This window comes from Rhodotorula graminis (genome assembly GCF_001329695.1).
Source record: "Rhodotorula graminis WP1 unplaced genomic scaffold RHOBAscaffold_12, whole genome shotgun sequence".
NCBI classification, from domain to species: Eukaryota; Fungi; Basidiomycota; class Microbotryomycetes; order Sporidiobolales; family Sporidiobolaceae; genus Rhodotorula; species Rhodotorula graminis.
The window spans coordinates 479,932-500,998 of NW_017264939.1; the positions used below are offsets into that span (position 1 = coordinate 479,932).

General features: G+C 65.7%; 7 protein-coding genes and 4 non-coding genes across 11 annotated transcripts; 6 read left to right on the top strand and 5 right to left on the bottom strand.

Annotated features, from left to right (window-relative positions):
• Positions 1–387: 387 nt before the first annotated feature.
• Positions 388–1,962, bottom strand: RHOBADRAFT_65483 (uncharacterized protein; the record flags this gene model as incomplete). Its single annotated transcript, XM_018418721.1, is given in 4 exon segments — positions 388–1,173; positions 1,426–1,542; positions 1,720–1,924; positions 1,942–1,962. 1 exon segment carries the CDS (start codon positions 1,171–1,173, stop codon positions 388–390), a length of 786 nt encoding a protein of 261 aa, XP_018269160.1. The 5' UTR covers positions 1,426–1,542; positions 1,720–1,924; positions 1,942–1,962.
• An 806-nt stretch (positions 1,963–2,768) lies between these two features.
• Positions 2,769–2,856, bottom strand: RHOBADRAFT_t106. The gene has a single exon. It is a non-coding gene; the product is annotated as a tRNA-Ile (tRNA).
• A 179-nt stretch (positions 2,857–3,035) lies between these two features.
• Positions 3,036–3,116, bottom strand: RHOBADRAFT_t105. The gene has a single exon. It is a non-coding gene; the product is annotated as a tRNA-Val (tRNA).
• Positions 3,117–3,355: 239 nt separating this feature from the next.
• On the bottom strand, positions 3,356–3,427 carry RHOBADRAFT_t104. The gene has a single exon. It is a non-coding gene; the product is annotated as a tRNA-Thr (tRNA).
• A 1,594-nt stretch (positions 3,428–5,021) lies between these two features.
• Positions 5,022–5,118, top strand: RHOBADRAFT_t98. The gene has a single exon. It is a non-coding gene; the product is annotated as a tRNA-Leu (tRNA).
• A 1,444-nt stretch (positions 5,119–6,562) lies between these two features.
• On the top strand, positions 6,563–8,694 carry RHOBADRAFT_38756 (uncharacterized protein; the record flags this gene model as incomplete). Its single annotated transcript, XM_018413556.1, has 6 exons — positions 6,563–6,857; positions 6,924–7,280; positions 7,365–7,784; positions 7,981–8,060; positions 8,176–8,238; positions 8,384–8,694. 6 exons carry the CDS (start codon positions 6,563–6,565, stop codon positions 8,666–8,668), a joined length of 1,500 nt encoding a protein of 499 aa, XP_018269161.1. The 3' UTR covers positions 8,669–8,694.
• A 341-nt stretch (positions 8,695–9,035) lies between these two features.
• RHOBADRAFT_29317 (uncharacterized protein) lies at positions 9,036–10,807 on the bottom strand. The gene is made up of 7 exons (XM_018412868.1): positions 10,618–10,807; positions 10,195–10,439; positions 9,967–10,126; positions 9,649–9,893; positions 9,502–9,560; positions 9,251–9,396; positions 9,036–9,104 (listed from the first exon to the last, which is right to left on the bottom strand). Exons 1-7 carry the CDS (start codon positions 10,680–10,682, stop codon positions 9,080–9,082), a joined length of 945 nt encoding a protein of 314 aa, XP_018269162.1. The 5' UTR covers positions 10,683–10,807; the 3' UTR covers positions 9,036–9,079.
• An 84-nt stretch (positions 10,808–10,891) lies between these two features.
• On the top strand, positions 10,892–13,560 carry RHOBADRAFT_38760 (uncharacterized protein). The gene is made up of 6 exons (XM_018413557.1): positions 10,892–10,977; positions 11,260–11,440; positions 11,553–11,747; positions 11,872–12,755; positions 12,908–13,084; positions 13,359–13,560. Exons 2-6 carry the CDS (start codon positions 11,345–11,347, stop codon positions 13,522–13,524), a joined length of 1,518 nt encoding a protein of 505 aa, XP_018269163.1. The 5' UTR covers positions 10,892–10,977; positions 11,260–11,344; the 3' UTR covers positions 13,525–13,560.
• A 145-nt stretch (positions 13,561–13,705) lies between these two features.
• On the top strand, positions 13,706–16,401 carry RHOBADRAFT_55336 (uncharacterized protein; the record flags this gene model as incomplete). Its single annotated transcript, XM_018417794.1, has 10 exons — positions 13,706–14,249; positions 14,319–14,407; positions 14,472–14,657; positions 14,738–14,815; positions 14,874–14,947; positions 15,012–15,070; positions 15,130–15,316; positions 15,459–15,703; positions 15,814–15,933; positions 16,027–16,401. 10 exons carry the CDS (start codon positions 13,706–13,708, stop codon positions 16,176–16,178), a joined length of 1,734 nt encoding a protein of 577 aa, XP_018269164.1. The 3' UTR covers positions 16,179–16,401.
• Positions 16,402–16,591: 190 nt separating this feature from the next.
• RHOBADRAFT_55337 (uncharacterized protein) lies at positions 16,592–18,200 on the top strand (the record flags this gene model as incomplete). The annotated part of the gene is made up of 5 exons (XM_018417795.1): positions 16,592–16,620; positions 16,885–17,364; positions 17,451–17,570; positions 17,647–17,998; positions 18,115–18,200. Exons 2-5 carry the CDS (start codon positions 16,909–16,911, stop codon positions 18,198–18,200), a joined length of 1,014 nt encoding a protein of 337 aa, XP_018269165.1. The 5' UTR covers positions 16,592–16,620; positions 16,885–16,908.
• Positions 18,201–18,713: 513 nt separating this feature from the next.
• RHOBADRAFT_55338 (uncharacterized protein) lies at positions 18,714–20,972 on the top strand (the record flags this gene model as incomplete). Its single annotated transcript, XM_018417796.1, has 6 exons — positions 18,714–18,972; positions 19,045–19,137; positions 19,206–19,326; positions 19,385–19,926; positions 20,001–20,417; positions 20,487–20,972. The coding sequence occupies 6 exons, from the start codon at positions 18,714–18,716 to the stop codon at positions 20,960–20,962; spliced, it is 1,908 nt and encodes a 635-aa protein (XP_018269166.1). The 3' UTR covers positions 20,963–20,972.
• Positions 20,973–21,067: the final 95 nt, after the last annotated feature.

Below are 21,067 nucleotides of genomic sequence, written 5' to 3' on the forward strand. Positions count from 1 at the left end.
GGGGGGGGTCACTTCTTTCCCCTTCCCCTATTTCTCGGTCGTTGCGGTGGCACACCAGTATGGGGTCCACATGTCCCTGGTTTAGCACCAGGACGGCTTCAAACCATCAACCGTCCGGCAGAAGGGGGAGCTCCCCCACCGGAAGCCCGCCAAGAAAAATCTTGAGATGGACCCCAAGGGCTTACCATCTGGTTCTGCCTCGCCCCCCAGGGGTAAGTTTTTCCCAGGTCCTCCGTTGTACGGTCAGCCATCAAGGGAACGGCCCCCCCCGTGGGGAAGGCCCCCCCGGGTCCCCCCCCCCGGAAAGGGGGGGGGGGGGGGGGGTGGTCGAGTCGGTGTCGAGGTTGGCGGAAAGGTGTACAGGGATGTAGAGGAGGGTATAACGAGTCAAAAGAAAGAAGAATGGAAGAAAAAGACCGAGAAATGACGGAGTTGTCGCGAGGTTGGCGGATGAGGTTTGGCAAGGAGGAGGAGGAGGAGGGTGGCGAGGGGTAGCATGGCGTCCTTGCCGGTCGCACGCACGAGCGCAGCACAAGGCGCGGCGTAGAGGGGGCAGGCAAGGAGGAAGTGGGCCCGAGTCTCCTCCTCGCCGCACTCGCACAGGCCGGTCGGGTGGCGCTGGATGCGGTGGAGGTGCGCCGCGAGGCCGGCAAAGTCGAGCCGCAGCCTGGCGAGCAGCGTGCTCTGCCGGCGCGAGAGCGTGGCGTGGTACCGGGCGAAGGAGGCGCCAGGCGCGACCTTGCCGGTGACACTGCGAAGTCCCGCGCCGGCGGGCGCCGTCGCCCAACTCGCCGCCCACGCCGCCTGCTGCGCCTGGTGGAAGGCCTGCTGGACCGCCGCGATGCTCTTGGGCTCGCTGCGGAGGTCCTCGAGGCCGTCAGGAGGGTTGACAAGGGCGGGGAGGTGAGGCCGAGGGGGCTGGTTCGACTTGGCCTGGAGGCTCGTCTCCCTCTCTCCCCCGTACCACTCGTCGTGCTCGTCGTCTGACGGCTCGACTGAGCCCCCGCGCGGCATCACCATGCTGTGCCGCCGCAACTTGCGGCCCTGCTGCCGCCCCTCGCCCACACCGCCCTCGCCCTCGACCACCTCGGCCCCGACCTTGGCCTGGGCGTCAGCCCGCTCGTTGCCCTCGACCTCGGCGTGGCCCGGCACCCAAGAGACGATGACCGTCATCATCGGGTGCGTCTCCTTCAGCTCACGCGCGAGTCGGCGGATCTCGAGGTGAGCGGGTTGCCCGGAGGTCGGCCTCGGTGACGAGGGGTGGAGCGCCGCCGCCTGGTTGTCAAGGCAGAGGTGGAGGGTGAAAGGCTGGGTGGACGAGGGAGTCAGCGTCCGCATCTTGCTGAGGAGCATGCGCAGCCCCTCGAGCTCGCCCCGATACACCGTGTGCTGACCGCCGAGCGCGGCGCTCTTCTCCTGCCACAGCTCCTCGCTGCGGAACACGGCTCGCAGCGCCCACCCGGCGCCAGCTCGCCCATCGATGAGGCTGCCGTCCGAGTAGCCGACGAGGTCGCTCGGCCCGAGGCCGTCAAGAAGCGCGAGGTGCGTCTCTTTCGCCTTGTCCTTGTTCTCGGCGACGATGGCGGGCGGCAGCGGGTCGGCCTCCCACGGCCTGACCGGCCCAAATCTGGCGCCGTTACCATCAAGGCATGCTGTTATATGGTCCCTGTGCCAAGCGGTAGGTCAGTAGCCCTGTTCCTCATTGAGCTGTGCGCGCAGACGGGTTGGGTCCAAGTGGGGCCCAGAGGCTTGGTGTGCCTGAGGATGCTACCAACGCACTGGCCCAAATCTGGCTCCATTACCATCAAGGTTTACTATGGTATGGTCCCTGTGCCAAGCAATAGGTCAGTAGCCCTGTTCCTCATGGAGCTGTGCGCGCAGACCGGTTGGGTCCGAGTGGGGCCGAGAGGCTTGGTCTGGCTGAGGATGCTAGCAATGCATTGGCCCAAATCTGGCTGCATTACCATCAAGGTATACTATTGTATGGTCCCTGTGCCAAGCGGTAGGTCAGTAGCCCGGTTCCTCATGGAGCTGTGCGCGCAGACGGGCTGGGTCCAAGAAGGTCAGGGTCGCCCAGAACAGGTTTGCCTCCGCAAAACTGGGCCACAAGCTCCGTTCAACCTCTACCCTAGCTTATCCTTGCGCAACCCAAAACCTAATCGGACCATAGGCCCAGCACCCCTGAGGCTCCCACGCCTCAATCCTGCAACTGACCCAACCTGAAACTCTCACACCCACATTCACTCTGTAGAGCACCTGTCACCAACAGGACAGGGTCCCCAGGTCAGATCCTTGCGCAATCCAAAACCTCATCAGACCATAGGCCCAGCACCTCTGAGGCTCTCACGCCCAAGGCAGCAGGGTTATCTGCCGTTCTGTTGATGTTAAGCTTGTCCAGCACTTCTCCTCCCAATGAAAACTTCCACTATCATTGCCGTGACCAGTAGCCAGCCAAGTGTTCCACGCCGGTGTCTCCCAGGGGGCAACTCAGCAGGATGCTACTGGTTGACTGGCTTCAACTCTGGCTCCCCCACGGTCAAAACAGACAACCGTGAGGTCCACCTGCCTAGGAGCTGGCTGGTTGCCCTCTTCCGCTTGGAGCTGCAGGTGGCTCATCTGAACCTCCTGTTTGGCCTGTTGAAGTTGTTTTTTGGGTCTCGCTCTCTCTACCTCAGAGTGCACGGCAGGCCAAGGCAAAAGCGAGGCCCGGGCCATGGAGCTGCACGCTAGCAACAAAAAACAACAGGCGCACATCTGCGCTGCTGCATTGCTCAGTGGCGGGATCGAACCGCCGACATTGGACTTGGCACGAGATTCGTATTAGGTCCACATCATAACCAACTAGATCAACCGAGCTGTTGTTGCACGTGATCTTACGCGTGCAACAACATCGGACAGCATTGCTCGGCCCGCGCACGGCGCCGATAGCTAGTTGAACGTACACTATCAAAAGGACGGGCGCCACGTGCACCAGACTTTGACCTGGAAGAGAGCGGCGCTCATAGACCACTGACACCGCCGCCACCGCCAAAAAGTGATCGCACCCAGGTTTGAACTGAGGACCTTCAGTGAACTGAATGTTAAACTGACGTGATGACCAACTACACCATGCAACCGCGTGTGAGCCCTTGGAGCCTTGTACACCATATCACCACGCCGCTCTCTACTCTCTTCTTGTCCGCGCGAGAACCTGGCTTTAAAGCTGCGCAGCAGGAGTAGAGGGCTGAGGCAAGACTGCTTCAGGACAGTGTTGCCCTGCCAAGGGCGAGACTGTTGTCTGGCCTCTCGTGAGCCAGGGGTTGTCAGCTCGCTGGCAGAGAGACGTGCGCCTGTGTGAGAGGCAAAAAAGAGGGTGTGCCCCCACACAGGATCGAACTATGGACCTTTCGCTTACTAGGCGAACGCTCTGCCACTGAGCCATAGGGGCCACATAGCCGCGTCCATTCGGCGTGTCAACCCACCGGGCACAACAAGCCGGCGTGGCCGTCGGTCGTCTTTTGTCCTCAATGTCTGCACCCGCGGGTCCTCTTTCTTGCCTCTTTCGCATCCAAGCGCTGTATGGACGTTGCATCAACTCACTTCAGCAACCACGTCTTCACCACCAGCCTGCTGTGCCAGCTGTGTGTCGCTCTCTTCACCTCGTACCTCCCGCCCTTGCCCCTTGCCCTCTCCCATTGGTGCTTGTTCCATCCCCAACGCCTGAACGAGCCTGCGCACATCCTGTATGTGCGCAGCAGAGCTGGCTATAAGTTGGCAGCACTCACGACACAATCAAACTCGTCTCCCTTGTTGCACACGCTCAAGCCTCAAGAACTCAAGCGCATTGAGAGAGGGTTTGAGGGCTGCTCATGGCAAGGCCAGACAAGGCTTGCTGGCTGCCACTTAGTAATGCATAAAGCGAACCCGCTTGCGCAATGCGCCTTGTTGAGGAGAGGTTGAACTGGGCTTGAACCCCCAGCACGCAGCGCGAGTTTGGACCCCTCTCAACTCGCCCCGCTCGAGCCTTGCTTGATGCCAGCTCAAACAAAGCCTTCAAATTGCCCTGCTTGATCTGCTCCTGACCGGGCTCGCTCCAGGCTTACTCGAGCGCGCTTTGACCAGCTCTCGACCGCCCCTCCTCAAGTCTTGCCCCTGCTTACCTCGCTTGCTTGCCGCCACTTGTCCGACTCGCCCTCTTGCGCCCTCTTATCCTACGTGCAGCTCCGAGTGCTGCCCAGTTGGGCCGAGGGTGAGGAGCAGGGCAGATGCGTGAGCAGGACAATCTTCAAGGGGAGGATGACAGGCAGAAAGAGGGACAGGCAAGAACCGGGAGGAAGACAAGGAAGGAGAGGAACGTGGTGAAAAATCGGCAGTCTTGGTAAGGGCACAAAGAGGAGAGGTACGCAGCAACGCACCTGTAGTATACAAAGAGAAAGGGCGTCCTGCGCGCGCACATTGAGGAGGACGAGAGAGAGAGTCAGGTTGACGTTCTCAACCAGTCCGGAATCGAGTTGCTGGTGGTCGGGGCGCCCTCGCTACCTCCTGCTTGCCATTGCTGATGTCTCGAGGGACAGTACAAGAGGGAGAGAGGGACGCTCCAGGCCAAGCCAAGACAATGTGCGCGCGAGAAAGAGGCCACAGAGGCGATAGGGGTCAGTGCCGCACCTCGGCGAGCCTGCAGGGGCCCACGGGCGCACAACGGCGCGTCAAGTTTGGGCAAGGTGGACAAGACTACATGCAGAGAGATGTAGGAGTCACAGACAACACGATCTGGAGGATAAGGTCAAGACGAAGCGAGGAAAAGGAAGGAGAGGAGCAAGGAGAGCGTTGGTGCTTGCGGCGACAAGCCAAGTCAAGCTGCCCTGGTCAAAGCGTTTGTTTGAGGCGAGCCTGGAGTAAGGGATCGATCGAACAGGGGCAGGTTGGTTGAGGAGCCCGAGCTGCGCTCCAGCGAGCCTCCGACGGACGGTCCTGCACTCCCGACCGTCTAGCATTTTAGGATGGCTACAGATTTGCTACTGCGCGCCCGTGCACCATCAACAGGTGTTTTGGCCGAGCGGTCTAAGGCGCTAGCTTAAGGACGTCTCCTGGATGATCCGCTAGTCCGAAAGGGCGTGAGTTCGAATCTCACAGACATCATAATCTTTTGCTCCCGGCCAGAAGTGCGTCGCGATACAGAGCAGGAGGCTTGCAAAGCTACGTGCACGGCCCCCTGCGTCCAGCGCTCGCTCGCAAGGCGTCCCTGGCCAGGACGACCGCCGCACCGCCTCCTCGTTACAACTCTCGCGCACGCGGCTCCTCGTCCGGCTCGCCATCTCGCGGCGACAAGCTCAAACGCGCTCGCTCTTGCTCTCGGTCGCTCACAGCACGGCTCGCTCGTGGACCCTCGTCCTTTCCACGTCTGCGCCGCTTTCGCTCCTGCTCGGCTCGTCGCGAGAACCGGACTCGCCGAGTGCGAAGACGAGAACGACCTCGAGCGACGTTGCACTGCCCTCAGACAGCTACGCGCACCTCCTCCCACCCCGCACGCAGCCCTCGAGTAGCTCGACCCGACGAGAGGGGCCGCCGGCGAGCCTGTGCGCGGGCAAGGGGCCGCGAGTCGACTCGCCGAGCCCGGGACACGCCGACGACGACGAGCTGTGGCGGCGACGGTCTTGGTCGGCGCACGCCCGAGTCGGCGACGAGCGTGTCGAGGAGGTAGTTGAGCTGGACGACGCAGGCGTGCGAGGGCGACAGGCTGGAGGGGGAGGGTCCAGAGAAGGACCGAGGCGAGGGCGACGACGGGGGCGGAACGGGCGCAACGCGAGGGAGGAGGGACACGCCGGACTGACGGATGACCGACGACGACGACGACGATGATGATGATGGCGTCGGCGAGAACGAGAGCCGAGCCAGGTCGCGGTGGGTGGGCCGGTGCGAGCGCGCGAGGTCGGACAAGCGACGAGGGCTCGCTCGACGGCGAGGCGACATTGAGGGGGAGGGCGAAACGGCCGAGAGGACTTCTCTTGTGCGACATTGGTGCTCGAGGCTGACGCCAGTTGCAGCTGCGAGCGAGGCGAGGGTCAGCGCGGCGAGTGTGGGCGCCGGAGGAGAGGGGGCGCACCTGCTGTAAGGGTCCCGGCCGCGCCCTGCGCTTGCAATACTCGGCTCGTCACATGCCATGACCGTCTCGGCGATGCTCGAGACAGCTTGCCGGGTGGTGCGGTCGCGGTTGAGGTCGAGGTGAGGGGCGAGGCGAGGCGAAGAACGAGGCGGCGACGGCGAGCGCAGGTAGGAGCAGCCTGTAGGAGCAGTGGCCCAGCCTGTGGTGCGCACCTGGCCGCGTTCGTGGCAGCGAGAGTGAGGCCGACGCGAGGCGGACCTCATCGCAGCCGGCGAGACTTGAAGGGTCGCTCGGAATCGTCTGTCGCGCTCCGCACAGCACTCGGCACGGCAGAGCTGCGCCAGAGCTAATCGCACACCTCAACTGCAGCACCCGCAACTCGCTGCACCTAGATCGGCGTCGTCGTCGCCACTCTCGCTCTCGACGAGCACCGCCTCGTCCTCCGTGCTCTCGCATCCCCCCTTCACCGCCGAGCACGCCATGGGCAAGCACGGCAAGGCCCTCAAGAAACGCCGACTCGAGCAACAAGCCGCCCACGCTACCCTCGCCTCGCCCGACTCGGCCGACGACGACCACGCCAACGTCGACTCGTCTGCTCGCGACTTTCTCGGCGGCCTCGTCAGCCCCGCCGAGCTCGCCTACGCCGTCAAGACGCTCGACACGCTCGTCAAGCATCCCGACCTCCTCGCCGACAAGCACAACACGCCTCACCTGCGCCCGCTGCGCCGCGCCGTGTTTGACTTTCAGCGCACCGCCGCCGACCTCGCCGGAACCGGTGCGTCCTCGTTCCTCTCGTCGGCCGTCTCGATGGCCTCGACTGACTCTGTCGACACCGTCACAGGCAACTCGCTCTCGTCGCGCATCTCGGCCGCCCTCACCCACCACCGCCACGTCGACGCCCTCGTCCTCCTCGCCGAGCTCCGCATCCGCGACCAGCACCCCAAGCTCGGCGCACTCCAGCGTTGGGTGCGCGACTGTGATGCCGCCTCGAGGTCCGACGGCTCATTCGGCGACGACATGGTCCTGCGCGTCCTCGACGCCGTCCTGCGCTGCACCAACGGCGAGCCCCGACCCGGCGACGACGACGGCCTCGTGCGCGGTACCGTGGGCCAGGTCGTCGTACGCCAACACGAGTGGATCCACCGCAAACCCGCAGACGAGGGCATCTACCGCGACATCGTCGCCGGCCGCTTCCCTCGTGCGTTCCTCGGGCCCTCTTCCCTTCCTTCCCTCCCTCCCCTCCTGCCTCCTGCCTCCTACTGACAGCCTCTCTCACCCGCAGCACCCGCCGAACGTGACGCACTCGCGTCGCAGTTCTCGCTCCTCCACACCGTCCCTGCCGCCGACCGCCTCCCGCCCAACCTCCACCCGGCCCTCCTCTTCTCGTCCTCGCCCGGCGCCATCCGGCTCTCGCCGTCGCCGCCCACGCCCGTCGAGCGTCTCGACGTGCCGCATGTCCCCGGCGCCTTCCTCCTCACCAACGTCCTGTCGCCCGCCGAGTGCCGCAGCATCCTCGCGCACGCCGAGGCCGTCGGGTTCCGCCCCGACCAGCCCGTCGACGGCGACCAGAGCGTCCTCGCGCACAACTTGTACTGGCTCGCCGACAAGCCGTTCCTCGACACGTTCTGCGCCAGGTTCCTCCACCTGTGCCCCCAGCTCATCGACGGCAAGAGGGTGCGCGGCATCAACGCCCGCTTCCGGGGTGCGTCTCTCTCTCGCTTTCCCTCCCTCGCCCTGTCGTCGCCCCGCACTCACTCTCTCATGCACCTGTCTTCCTTTCTCTCACGCCCCTCCTCGTCGCTCTCCTCGGTCGTCGCGCCCTCTCGCCTCTTCCTCGCCCGCCAACCGTTCACCTCACTCCCTTCGCGTTCCTCCTCTACGCCCGCCTGCCCCATCAGTGTACCGCTACGTCCCTGGCGCCATCTACCGCCCGCACATCGACGGCGCGTGGCCGGCGAGCGGCGTCGACCCCGAAACGGTGCGTTCGCCTGTCCGCTCCGATTTGCGGCCGGCTCGGCGCTGCCCACTAAGCTGCGCTCGCCGGGTGCTGGCGGCAAGTGCCGCTCAACTGACGCTCGTCTACGTGCCTGCAGGGCGAGTACCTGTACGACTCGTCGCCCCACGACAAGCCGCAGTGGTCGAGGTTGACCTTCCTCGTGCGTCCGCCCCTTTCTCTACTCTCTCAAAACTCTGGCACACGTGGACTGAAGAACGCTCCCTCCCGCCCCTCCTCGTCAACGTGTCTCTCCCCCACCGTCGTCGTCCACCTCGTCCCTCCGCCTCGTCGCACGTCACCTGCAGATCTACCTCAACGACTCGTTCCTCAATGGCTGCACGACCTTCTTCCTCCCCTCGTCGCGCCCGTCGACGCTCAACGCCTTTCCCGTCAAGCCGTCGCAGGGCTGCGCCCTCGTCTTCCCGCACGGCGACTCGCGCGGCTCGCTCCTGCACGAGGGCAGCCCGGTCGGCGAGGGCGGCGCCAAGTACGTCATCCGCACCGAGGTCCTGTACGACGCGTACGAGCAGGTGCCCGAGGGCGTCGTTGGCGGCAAGGAGGGCGAGAAGGACGAGGGCGTCGAGGTCTGAGCGGGCGAGTCTTGGTCGGGCTCGGTGGGCAGGAGCGGTGGCGATGGGTCGTTCCTTACTTTGTCTCGAGCCTGTAACGATGATGCGGCTTTCCCTTTCACTGGCCCGAGAGGCGAGCGCCGAGAGCTGCCGAACCGCAACCATCTCCTGCTCGCTGCCCGAACGTGCAGCGAGTGCTCTCTCAACTTCCGAAACCTCGTGCCGAAGCGAGGGAACGAGCCCAATCGAGACTAGCACTGAAAGCGCGGAGCCCTGAGGCCCAAGAAAGTCCAAGGGAGAAAGTGACGGCCCGCCTCGCCCGCGCTCTTTCGCTCCGGCGCGACGCTCGCGCCTCGCTCGTCCTGCACGGTCGTCGACACGCAACCGTAAACATGCACAAAAAGAGTCCATTCCACGACCTGCGAGCGAGATCTACGAGCGCACAAAGGTCCTACCGCTGCGGAAGGTTCAAGGTGCGTCAGATCGGCTTTCTCGACGTCCACCGGCGCCGCTTCTGCGCCGACCGCCCTCGGCAACCGACCCTGAGAGAGAGAGAAAGAGAGAGAGAGGACAGAGGAAAGAGAGTGAGAGGAGAGGACGCACCTGGCCGTCTTGCGCTCGCCCTCCTCGACGGGCTCGGGCTGGGCGCGCCGCAAGACCTTGAGGAAGCTCGTCGTGCGCACGCGCAGGCGCGAGTGGAGGTACGCCTTGCTGCACTTGATGTTGTAGTGGAGGAAGTCGCGGAAGAGCTGTCTCAGGTCGAGGCCGGAAGGACGAGGGAGAGGGAGAGAGGCGGTGAGCGCGTGCTCGGGCTCGAGCGGGAGGAGAGGTAGAGAAGGAGCTCGACGACGCACCTGGATCTGCGTGATGGTCGACGCGTACGACTGAGGCGTAAAGTGGCGAGGGAACAGGACTGCGGAGGAGGCACGAGGGGTGAGCGGGTTGAGCCTCGACGAGTCGCTCGCGAGCGAGGCCGCGAGGGAGGAGAGACGTCGACGCACCGAACGTGACATAGCCAGCGCGCTCCGTCATGTCCAGGCCCTTGAGGTGGCGGATCTCGAGCGGCGGCTCGCGGTTTGAGTACAGGACCTGGGGCGCCGTCTGGCAGCTCGGGCGGCGACGGGCGTCGACAAACTCTTGGAGAAAGACCTTGCCGAGAATGCGGTCCGTCTCCTCCTTGAAGATGGTCGAGAAGACGACGGTGACGCGGTCGGACGACGGGAGGAGGTAGATCGCCTCTTCAGGCCTGCGAGCGAGACGCCGGGCTGGAGGTCAGGGATCGGTCGCGATGAGGAAGAGGAGGAAGCGGCAGGGCGCACCGGTAGTGGACGCTCATGACCTCGCCACGCGGGTCCTTGACGCCGTCCTCGACCGGGTTCTGCTCCATGTCGCGCTGGATCGCAAAAGCGCGCTCGAACGGCGCGGCGAGCGCGTTGCGCTTGAGGAGGGCGAGCGACTGGATCAGGGCGGTGCGCTCTTCTGCGGGGAGTACATGTAGGTGAGACGTGGCGGGAGGGAACAAGGAGGGGGCGGAGAGCTGGACGCACCTCCCTCGGGCGGGCCCTGGTCGAGGTCGACGACGAGCGTGAGCGAGAACCCGTCCTCGGTCTGGCCCTCGGGCAAGAGGCGCGACCCGTACTCGCGCTCGAGGACGTCGAGTGCGCCGTACTGCTTGAGCTCTTGCCAGCAGGGGACGTCCATCGAGAGGACGAGCTGCGTCTTGCGTTCCGGGGTCGAGAGGTGGTACCGGACCGAGTCGAAGTCGACAAACGACTGGTCGAGGCTCGTAGGCCTGGATGTCGCGATGTCGTCGAGTCGAGCAAGACGTGTCGAGTCGGACAGGCGCACCGAGGCGAGGTTGGATCCGAGGTCGAGGTGGGGGGAGAGGGGGAGGGGGAGGAGGGAGGACGAGGCGTCAACACTTGTGGGTGCGAGCAGGGGGGGGGGAGATGGTGAGAGGAGAGACTCGCCTGATGAACTTGTCGGCCAAAGTCTGGCGCAGGTACAGGTTGTCGGGCTCGAGGTCGACGCCCATGATGACGGCGAGGAAGGAAGGGAGCGAGGCGAGACGGCGACGGGGCGGGGCGAGCTCGGATTTGGACGAGGATCGAATGCGAGTGCTTGTGAGCTGGTACAGCGGCAGCAAGGGCACGCTTGAGCGGTGTGACGAGGGCGAGATGGCCTGACCCTGGTCGTCCTCCTCCTCGCGCCCCTCGTCCCCCTCGACACTGCTCGCCGCACCTTGCTGTGCCTGCGCCTGCGTCAGTCATCTACAGAGTACCGTCTCAGCTTCAGCCACCGACCACAAGCCGTCCACACGGCAACGCGAGGTGCGCTCCCTCTCCCCCACCTCGTCCTCGTCGCCCCTGTCCACCCTCCCTCGCCCAGCCACGTGGGCCACTCCCATCCGCCCGCACCGTAGCCTGTCGACTCGTGTACTCGAACGAGCGGCAGGGCCGGCCACCGCAGCGCCTTTGCCGAGTCTCGCGCCTCGAGTCGCACCCAGTCTTGCGCTCCGGACGACCCGAGCGGGCTGCACTCTTGCCGAGGAGCTCAGCAATGTGTCGCAATCCCACAGACCGCGAGCTGACCCTCTCGATCCCTGTGCGCAGTCTCTCAGCCCCGAAACCGCGACCGTCCTCGCACCCCTCGCCACTCGCGCCTCGTCCACCACCCTCGCCGCGAGCTCAGCCCAACATGGGTGCCCTCTTGTCGATCCCGTTCCTCGGCTCGATCGGCGGCCTCGGGTCGACCTGTCTCACGGGCCTCGCCTTCTTCTGCACCGGCCAAGCGGTCAGTCTCACGTCCGCTGCCTGCTCTCGTGCTGCCTTGCCCTCGTTGGGCTTGGCTGGCGCAGTCGTCGACCCTGTGGTCAAGGACACACTGACCCTCGAGCTGCTCGCAGGCCTCGGCGCTCACGCGCAGCTGCAACTGCAACTCGTCGGTCGCGACCCGGGTCGGCTACTCGTTCATCTTCCTCGTCAACTCGCTCGTCGCCTGGATGATGCTCACCGACTGGGCCATCAAGCTCGTCGCCGAAAAGAGCTTCGACTGGATCAAGATGGAGTGCAGCGGCGGCAAGTGCTACGGCGTCCTCGCTGTGAGTCCCCTCGTCTCCTCGACCCTCTCTCTTCTCGTTCTCTCCTCGACCCGCGCCGCCGTCTTCCTCTTTCACACGTTGCCTGTGTCCCTAGATCGCGTCACTGACGTGCGCACTCGTGCAGGTCCACCGCATCTGCTTCGCCCTCGCCGCGTTCCACGCCATCCTGTCGCTCGCCCTCGTCGGCGTCAAGGACACGCGCTCCAAGCGCGCCGCGATCCAGAACGGGTGGTGGGGCCCAAAGGTCCTCGCCTGGATCGTCCTCGTCGGCCTGTCGTTCCTCGTGCCCAACGGCTTCTTCATCCACTTCTGGGCGTCGTGGGCCGCCCTCCCCGGCTCGATGGCCTTCATCCTCATCGGCCTCGTCCTCCTCGTCGACTTTGCCCACACGTGGAGCGAGACGTGCCTCGAGCGGTGGGAGGCGACCGACTCGGCCGTGTGGAAGTGGGTCCTGATCGGGTCGACGCTCGGCCTGTACGCCCTCACGGTCGCCCTCACGACGGTCCAGTACATTTTCTTCGCCGGCACCGGGTGCGGCCTCAACACGTCGCTCATCACGCTCAACTGGGTCCTGTCGCTCGCCGTCTCGGCCCTGTCGGTCGCGCCCGCCGTCCAAGAGTCGAACCCGCGGTCGGGCCTCGCCCAGAGCGGCATGGTCGTCGCCTACACGAGCTACCTCACGACGTCGGCCATCGCCAACCACGACGACCCGGGCAGCGCCGGGAGGTGCAACCCGCTCCAGTCGCGGGCGGCGGGCGCGAGGACGGGCATGGTCGTCCTAGGCGCCGTCTTTACGTTCCTCGCCATCGCCTACTCAACGTCGCGCGCCGCGACCCAGTCGAGGGCGTTCTCGCCCGGCGGCGCCAAGTCGCGGCCCGACGCGCAAGGCGACGGGTACGAGGCCGTGCAGAGTCTCGAGCCGGGCGAGCTCGAGACGGTCGTCCGCACCCAGCCGAGGCGCGAGGAGACGCTGCGGTACCAGGCTCTCAAGGCCGCCGTCGAGGAAGGGTCCGTCCTCCTTTCTCTCATCTCTCTCTCCCGTTGCTGTCGACCTGACCTCGCCCTGTCTCTACCTCCTTCCTCCCCAACGACCACCTCCTCCCTCCCTGGCCTCGTCCCGCCGCCCGTCTCGTCTCTGTCTGCGCCTCCTCGCCTCTCAGGTCTCTACCGGCCTCTGTACTCGACGCATCCGACTCGGACGACGAGGACGAGGGCGGTGCGCCCGGCGGCATGTCGCCCGTCAACGACGACGAGAAGGCGGGCACGCGGTACAACTACTCGTACTTCCACGTCATCTTCGTCCTCGCCACCATGTACACGGCATGCCTCTTGACCAAGTGCGTCGGCCGTCCTCCCTGTTCGGCGCGTCGAGCCCGTCACTCACCTCGAGCCCTTCTCCCCTCCTCCTCGCCTTCTCGCCGCCACTCTCGCTCGACGACTCTCGCTCGTCGCCTGCCCGGCCCATCCTCCTCGTCATCTGTCTCGCCTCCTCAAATTCGCCTGCCGTCGAACGTCGTCTTGTCCCTGGACAGCTGGTGCGTCTCGTTCTCCCCTTCTGCGTCGCCCGTCTCGCCAGATCCTCGCTCACTCTCGCCTTGCGCCGTTCTCGCGCAGGTCGGTCGTGTCGACGGTTGGCGGCGGCGAGGGCGACGGCACGCCTGTGCGGATCGGGCGGTCGCACGTCGCGTTCTGGATGCGGATCGTGTCGGGCTGGACGTGCCTCGCCATCTACGGCTGGAGCCTGGCGGCGCCTCTCGTGCTCCCGGACCGGTTCTGAGGGACGAGGCTGCGTGTAACACTGTCGAGCATTCTCGAGGAGGAGCGCGAAAGAGAGAGATGAGCGTGAGCGAGAACCGCCGTGGTCGCGGACCCTGGTTGAAGGGACTTGCCTCGTCCTCGTCGCTCGCCCTCTCGCACGCGCGATCTGTCGGGCCCCGCACCTTCTCGAGCACGCTCCAATGTCGCTCCCGAGCCCACCCACGGCCGCGCACCTCCCCAAGTCGTCCTCCGGCCCCGCCGACTCGCCCTCATCTGCGCCGGGCTCTCCCTTCCCCTCTCGCCCTCCGTCGCCCTCGAGTGGCCACCGCACCGCCTACGCCTACCCGCACACCCCCGATCTCGCCTCGGTCTACACGCCAGCCTCGAGCGTGCGCGACTCGAGCGCGCCCGCGAGTGCCGCAACTTCCCGAGCAGCGTCCCTCAGCAAGGACCCGCTCCTCAAGCCCAAACGCCGCGGGTCGATCCGCGCACAGGGCGCACAGGGTGTCAGCGCGTGGCTGCGCCGCGCCCTCAAGCGCGACGAGCGCGACGCGCAGGCGCTCGAGCTCGAGGAGCGCGGCAGGTCGAGGCGGCCGAGTGCGGCTCAGGCGGAGCGCGCTGCGGCGGCGGCAGAGTTGGGAGCAGAGCAGGCGGCGAGTACGCTCAAGACGGGCCGCAAGAAGCTCAAGATGAGCCGCGAGCGGGCGCAGTTTGTGTGCGCGTTCGCCATGATCGCCCTCGTCGGTCCGTCCCTCTTCCTCGTCGTCTCGCCTCTTTCGAGCCCGACTGACTCGTTGCCCCTGCGCGTGACAGGCATGAACGACTCGGCAACCGGCGCCAACCTCGACTCGATGCAGGAGCACTACAACGTTTCCTACGACAAGATCTCGACCGTGTTCCTCGTGCGTGGCCGTCCTTCCCCTTCCCGTCATGCGTCCATGAACTGACTCGAACGAGCGTCGGCAGGCCAACACGGCGGGCTACTTCCTGTCGTCCATCTCGTCGCCGTTCCTCCTGCACCACTTCGGCCTTCCCACGACCCTCCTCGTCGCCGCGGCGGCCATGTCGGTCGGGTGCGTCACGCTGTCGGTCGCCCCGCCATTCCCCGTCTTCGCCACGATGCTCCTCTTTCTTGGTTTCGGCAGCGGCGTCGTGAGTCCTCTTCTAGCCGTCGCCTCCTCCTCGGCCGTGCCGCGGCGTCGACTGACCTCGTCGGTCTCTTCCGCGCGCAGTACGACGCCTCGATCACGACCATCGTCTCGCACGAGGAGGACGGCGTCCTCATGTCCTGGCTCTACTCCTGCTTCGGCGTGCGTCCCCCCTTTCTCGCCGTTCTCGAGCGCACCTCCTGACCTTCCTCGGTCGCAGGTTGGAGCGGCCATCTCGCCCATTATGATTGGCGCCTTTGTCGACAAGCACATCCCGTGGCAGAAGTACTATCTGTGCGTCCAAATTCTCCCCTCTCTCGAGTGAGCGAGCACGCACTTACTCGCGAGCCTCGCGCAGCATGCCGCTCGGCATCTCGCTCCTCCTCGCCCTCATTGGCTTTTTCGTCTTCCGTGGCTGTGCGTCGAACTCTCTTCCCTTCCCTTCTGGACGACCCCTGACCTACTCGATCGCACAGACGAGATCCCGCCGGACGAGGCGCACGACGCCGCTCTCGCGACCGTGCAGGCGCCCGAGACGACGACTGGCGGCTCGAGCTCGGGCGAGGTCGTACATGCTCGCGCCGTCATGTCTGCCCAACGGCGCATGAAGCTGTGCCTGCGCATGCCGTCGGTCTACGTCGGGTTCCTGCTCATCATCTGCGCGTGCGTCGACCCTCTCTCTTTTCGTCCCCCTACCCTCCCTTGCCCCTCTCCTTCGACGCCCAAGGTGTCTCTCGCCTCAACGTCCTCGTCGCCTTTCCCGGCGGCGCATCCACACGAGATTGACCCGCCCTCGTGCCCGCAGCTTCGCCGCGACCGACACCCTGAGCGCCTGGATCGTCTCTTTCATGGTCTCGAAGCGCTCGTCGCCCGCCGCCGCCACTCGCTACGTGCTCGCTGGCATCTGGGCGGGCATCGCGCTCGGCCGCGTCTTCCTCGCCTGGCTGCTCAACAAGCGCCTGGGCGAGAAGGCCTACTCGATCCTCCTCCTCGTCTTTGCGTGCGCCTTCCTCGGCGTGCTGTACGTGCGAGACTTTATCATCGATGCAGGTGCGTCTCCCTATCCGTCTTCTTGGGTCGGCGGTCCTCCTGGAGCACCTCACTCACGGGCCTTCCTCTCCTCCCCTCCCTTCCTCCTCGCCTTCTTCACCCGCCCGCAGTTGCCGTCGTCCTCGTCGGCTTCTTCATCGGACCCGTCACGCCCAAGGTCATGGACGTAGTCGGCGTGCGCGTCCCGCCGTCGCTCAAGGCGAGCGTCATGAGCCTCACTATCGGTCTCGGTGCGCTCCTCTTTCTCCCTCTCTTTGCGCTCGCCGCTCCTTTCCTTCTCCTCATGAGTCGCCTCACTGACTATGCTCTTTCCTCCTCTGCAGGCCTCATGGGCTCTGCGCTCGGCCCGCTCCTATTCGGCATCGTCGCCGGCCGAGGCGGCCTCTCGAGCCTGCCCGCCGTCCTCATCGGCATCTCGGTCGTCAGCATCGTCGGGTGGCTGTGCCTGCCCAAGAACCGCCGTCGCGAGGACTGAGAGCGTGCGCGGTGCACCTGGTGGGCATGCGTCGACGGCGGCGGTGGCACCTGTCGGCCGGGCCGCCGGGGGCGAGGCCTCGGCGTTTCGCCCGTGTTGGGGGTCGGCTTCTCGGCTCGTCGTACAAAGCCGGTCGACGCGGTCGTTGGGAGGTCTTTGGGGAGGGCGAGCAGCAGCGCAGACGAGCATCTTTGGCCTGTATCAGAAGCGTCCTTGCACTGGCTCGAGCAGCGAGAGGGCGAGGACCGTGCGCGCAGAGGCTCGCTTTCTCGGCTTACCGACCGATTCTCGCAAGATTGTACACCTCCCCTCGTGCTCGTCTCGCGCATCGGGGATGGACGAGCGAGCAGGCGGAGATTGCCCACCAAAAAGAGCTTGGCCCTCTCCCACCACCGTCTCACGCTCGCTGTGCACCTGGCTTGCCTCTCACTCGCCATACACGGTGCGTCGACCTTCCCCAAGCCGGTGCAGCTGGCCCCACAAGCTCAGGCGAGGCGGGCTCGAGTCGGACGGACCCAGGGCGACGGAACGGTGGCCAGTGGCGCACGAGAGGCTCAGGGCCGCAGCGCTAGCTGCTGTGCGCGTTGCAGGCGGGCAGTCAGGCGAGGTGGACTCGCGCGCAGCGTCCTCGAGCTGCGGCGACGAGCGGAGGAGCGGGGCCACCACCTCTCGCAGAAGACTGACCTCTGCGCTCTCCCGCCTACAGCCTCTCGATCCACCTAGAGCGACCATGCAGTTCGACACGTACGCCGCATCGCCCGCCCTTCCGCGCCAGTCGGGCTTCCTGCGCTCGATCAAGGACGCCCCTCGCCCTCCGACGCCGACGGGCATGCCGACCGCGTTCGAGTCGTCGTACGACCTGTTCCTCAACCCGGTCGTCCCCATCGCGTTCGGCATCGTCTACTTTGCCGTCGCCAAGACGCTGTCGCACCTCCAGAACGGCAAGAACCGCATCCCGGGCAAGCGCTGGCAGGCGTTCGTCTTCTCGCACAACGTCTTCCTCGCCATCTACTCGGGCTGGACCTTCCTCGGCACGGCGCCCCAGGTGTTTGGCGCCTTCTGGCGCGGGTTCGCCGAGCACGGTGTCGCCGGCCTCACCCACGCCTTCTGCGACTCGAGCTTCGCCATCTGGTCGAGCGAGTCGTTCTCCAAGTTTGCCTACCTCTTCTACCTCTCCAAGTTCTACGTGCGTCCCTCTCTCTCTCTCTCTGTGTGTGTCACACCTTGTCGGGTCCTGTCGCAGCCGTACTCACTCAACGGGCGCGTCCACAGGAGATTGTCGACACGGCCATCCTCCTCCTCAAGGGCAAGAAGGTCGGCATGCTCCAGTCGTACCACCACACGGGCGCCATCTGGACCATGTACTCGGCCTACGTCACCCAGGCCATGCCCGTGCGTCCCTGCCTTTCTCTCGCTCAACTCGGCCTCGTCGCTTCGGAGCGAGCGCTGACCCGCCGACGACCTGCAGATCTGGCTCTTTGTCGTGTTCAACTCGTTCATCCACTCGATCATGTACACGTACTACGCCTTCTCGACCGTGTCGCTCCCGTTCCCGCGGTTCCTCAAGAAGAGCTTGACGCGCCTCCAGATCACCCAGTTCCTCGTCGGCGGTTCGCTCGCGGCGTCGTACCTGTTCATCAAGCTCCCCGAGCTGCCCTCGTGGCCTACGTCGACCGACGCCGCACGTGCCCAGCTCACGCAGGCGGCGAGCTCGTTCGAGGCCGGCGTCAACGCGCTCCGCACCGAGGGCGCGAGGTGCCTCCCCAACCAGGGCCAGCGTGCTGCGACGATCATCAACTGCATCTACCTCGTCCCCCTCAGTACGTCCGGCCGTTCTCTGTCATTTTCGTCCCCGTCAAGGTCTCGGTTTCTGATCCTCGTCCCCGTCGCCTCGCCCTCCTCGTCCCTCGTCTCTGCTCGCTCTCGCCGTCAACAGCCTATCTCTTTGCCGCCTTCTTCGTCAAGACGTACAAGAAGTCGCAGCAGGCGGCCAAGGCCAACGCGGCCAAGAAGAATGCCTAGACGCTTAGACGCCGTCGCTCTCGCAACCCCCTCGTTCCTCTCCCTCTCTCTTCCTCAGCAGTCGCAAGTTCCGGTTTCTCTCCTCTCCTGATCAGTCCTAGTCCGCTTGTCGTTACCACCCCTTCCCTCACTCGTTCCGTCTTTCCTGTCGCACTCCCCTTCGCAAAACCCCTTGGCCTCGCTCCGTGGGCCGCCTCTCTCCCTCGTTCGCGTCTTTTCCCTCCTTTCTCTGCAAATAGATCCCTCTCGTTCTTCGCCCTCTGCACTACACGTGCGTCTCTCACACGTCGAGCACTCTGTGGGCGCTGTCTGAGCGAGAGCCGGCGGCGGTGCGAGAGCAGCTTGAACGCGCGAGCGACAGCGTGTGGGTCTCCCTGCCGGCGGTCGCGAGCATGGACGGTTCCGAGAGCCTCACGCGGGCTGCTACGAGCATTCGTCGCCGTCGCCAGCCAGTTGCGACCGCCGGCTCGAGGTGCGACTCGCTCGCCTCGACAACTCGCTCGCCCCGCCGCCATGGCCAGCTCGAGTCGCCGTACGCGGTCTCAGGTCGCTGCTGAACTCGCTCAAGCCCGCGTGCGGGTCGCCCAGCTCGAGGACGAGCTCCGAACAACCTCATCATCGCCGCCTCCCTCAACCTCGTCCGCCTCGTCGTCCACCAGCTCCGGCCACCGCCCTGACGCCCGAACAAGTACGAGGGGCGACACGCCACTCGGCCTGCGCGAGTACAAGCGCTACGGGCGTCAGATGATGCTCTCGCAGGTCGGCCTCCCCGGTGCGTCCGCCTCTCCTTCTTTCTGAGTCCCCTCTGCCTCACCAGATGACAGCTGACAGCTTCCGGCAACAGGTCAGCTCAAGCTCAAACGCGCGCGCGTCCTCGTCGTCGGCGCAGGAGGACTCGGCTGCCCCGTCTTGCTCTACCTCGCTGCCGCAGGAGTCGGTGCGCTCCCTCTCTCTCTCTCGCCTACGCGCCCCTCAGGCCCACACCTGACCTCTCGCCGACGACAGGCAACATCACGATCGTCGACCACGACACTGTCGAGCTGTCCAACCTGCACCGCCAGGTCCTCCACACCGAAGGCCGCGTCGGCATGAGCAAGGCCCACAGCGCCAGGCTCGCACTGCAAGCGTACGTGCATCCTCGCATAGATGAGCACGTTCGTGTCCTGACCCTGTCGCACCCGCAGCCTCAACTCGGACGTCGCCGTACACGCCCACGAGCTCGCCTTCACCCCGTCCCTCATCCACTCGCCTTCGTCCACCTCGAGCACGACGCCGGCCTCCCTGCGCTCGGGCAACTTTTCCCTCGTCCTCGACTGTACCGACAACCCGGCGACCCGCCAATTCGTCAACGCCTACGCCGTCGCGCACGATATCCCGCTCGTCAGTGGCGGCGCGGTCCGGGCCGAGGGCGTGGTCGGCGTCTACAACCTGCCACTCTCGCCTTGCCCACCCTCCTCCTTCACCGCCGACATGCCGACACCTCGAGGCCCCTGCTACGCCTGCCTCTTCCCGCCTTCCGCACCCCCTTCCCCTCCACCCACCTACTCGTCCCCGGCCTCCTCGCCCGACGAGCAACTCGCTCGCGACCGCGCCCACGACGCGTACTACGAGCGCCTGAGCCTGAGTGGGACGGGCGCGTGTGCCGACGAGGGTGTCCTGGGCCTGTTGTGCGGCGTCGTCGGGCTCGGGATGGCGAGCGAGGCGATGCGGGTCTTGCTCGAGATCGGTCCGTCCGGCTCTCTCTCTGTCGCTTTTCTCTCGCGGCATGCAGACGGCATACTGACGACCGACCTGACGCAGCGACGCCGACCTTGCACCTCTTTTCGCCTTTGTCGGCTGCGCCGTACCGCACGATCAAGCCTCGAACGCGCAAACCCTCCTGTCCGACTTGCGGCACCTTTCCCTCCCCTGTTCCTCTCGCCCCTTCCCCCTCTGCCCTTGATCTCGCCCCACCTCGTCCGCCATCGCCCACCTCGAGCGCGAGCACCCCGGCCTCGCGCTGGTCCGCCTTCCTCGCCTCGCCGACCGGCACCTGGCCCGGCTGGGTCGACCCGCTCTGCGCCCTGCCCGGCGTCGGCGCACTCGATCAGTCGCGTGAGCGGGCGCAGCAAGACGTGCGTGTGCCGGCGGCCCGGCTACGAGAGCGGCGAGGAGGCGTCATCGTCGACACCAGGCCGACGGCCGAGTTTGGGATCGCGAGCGTCGAGGGTAGCATCAGTCCGTCCGCTTTCAATCTTCCCCTCTCGCTTTGCCGCACAGCGCCTGACCCAAAGTCCGCACCCGCAGATATTCCGTTCGCTCAGCTGCTCAAGAATCCGGCCCTCGCGCTCGACGCCCTCGCCGACGCGTCGTCGTCCACTTCTGCCGCACCCACAACGACATCCTCGCCACCTGCCACCCTCCTGCCTGACCTCGTCGTTGCGCCAAAGATCGAGGACGACAGCGCCGCATCGCTGCTCTACTCGCAGCCGTCCTCGAGCCGCCCTCCCGCACCGCGGCGCGTCACCTTTCTCTGCCGGCGCGGCAACGACTCGCTCCTCGCGGCTCGTGCCCTGCGACGGCATCTGGCGACGACTGCGGCGGCGGGCCGAGACGGTGAGCGCGGCGAGGGTGCGCGCAAGGGCGACGATGGCGAGCGAGGAGTCGAGGTCGCGGTCGAGGTCGAGGTCGAGGTCGAGGTCGAGGTCGAGGTCGAGGTTGAGGACGTGCGGGGCGGGCTTGCGGCATGGGCGATGGAGGACCCCGAGTTCCCTGTGTATTAGACATCTCTCGCACTCCGCTCCCGGTCGAGGTCGTGCAACGCAGGCTACCCTCTCGCGAGAACGAGAACCACTCGAGCGAGACCGCGACTTTCGACTGCAGCTCGT

Bases quoted from the DNA above. Each gene is read 5' to 3' on its own strand.
- RHOBADRAFT_38760 (XM_018413557.1), top strand. From the start codon at position 11,345: ATGGGTGCCCTCTTGTCGATCCCGTTCCTCGGCTCGATCGGCGGCCTC. The intron at 11,748-11,871 runs GTGAGTCCCCTC...GCACTCGTGCAG, and splicing joins AGTGCTACGGCGTCCTCGCT to GTCCACCGCATCTGCTTCGC. The intron at 13,085-13,358 runs GTGCGTCGGCCG...GCCGTTCTCGCG, and splicing joins ACGGCATGCCTCTTGACCAA to CAGGTCGGTCGTGTCGACGG.
- RHOBADRAFT_29317 (XM_018412868.1), bottom strand. From the start codon at position 10,682: ATGGGCGTCGACCTCGAGCCCGACAACCTGTACCTGCGCCAGACTTTG. The intron at 10,440-10,617 runs GCGAGTCTCTCC...CGCGACATCCAG, and splicing joins TTGGCCGACAAGTTCATCAG to GCCTACGAGCCTCGACCAGT. The intron at 9,561-9,648 runs GTGCGTCGACGT...CCTCCTCCGCAG, and splicing joins CGCTGGCTATGTCACGTTCG to TCCTGTTCCCTCGCCACTTT.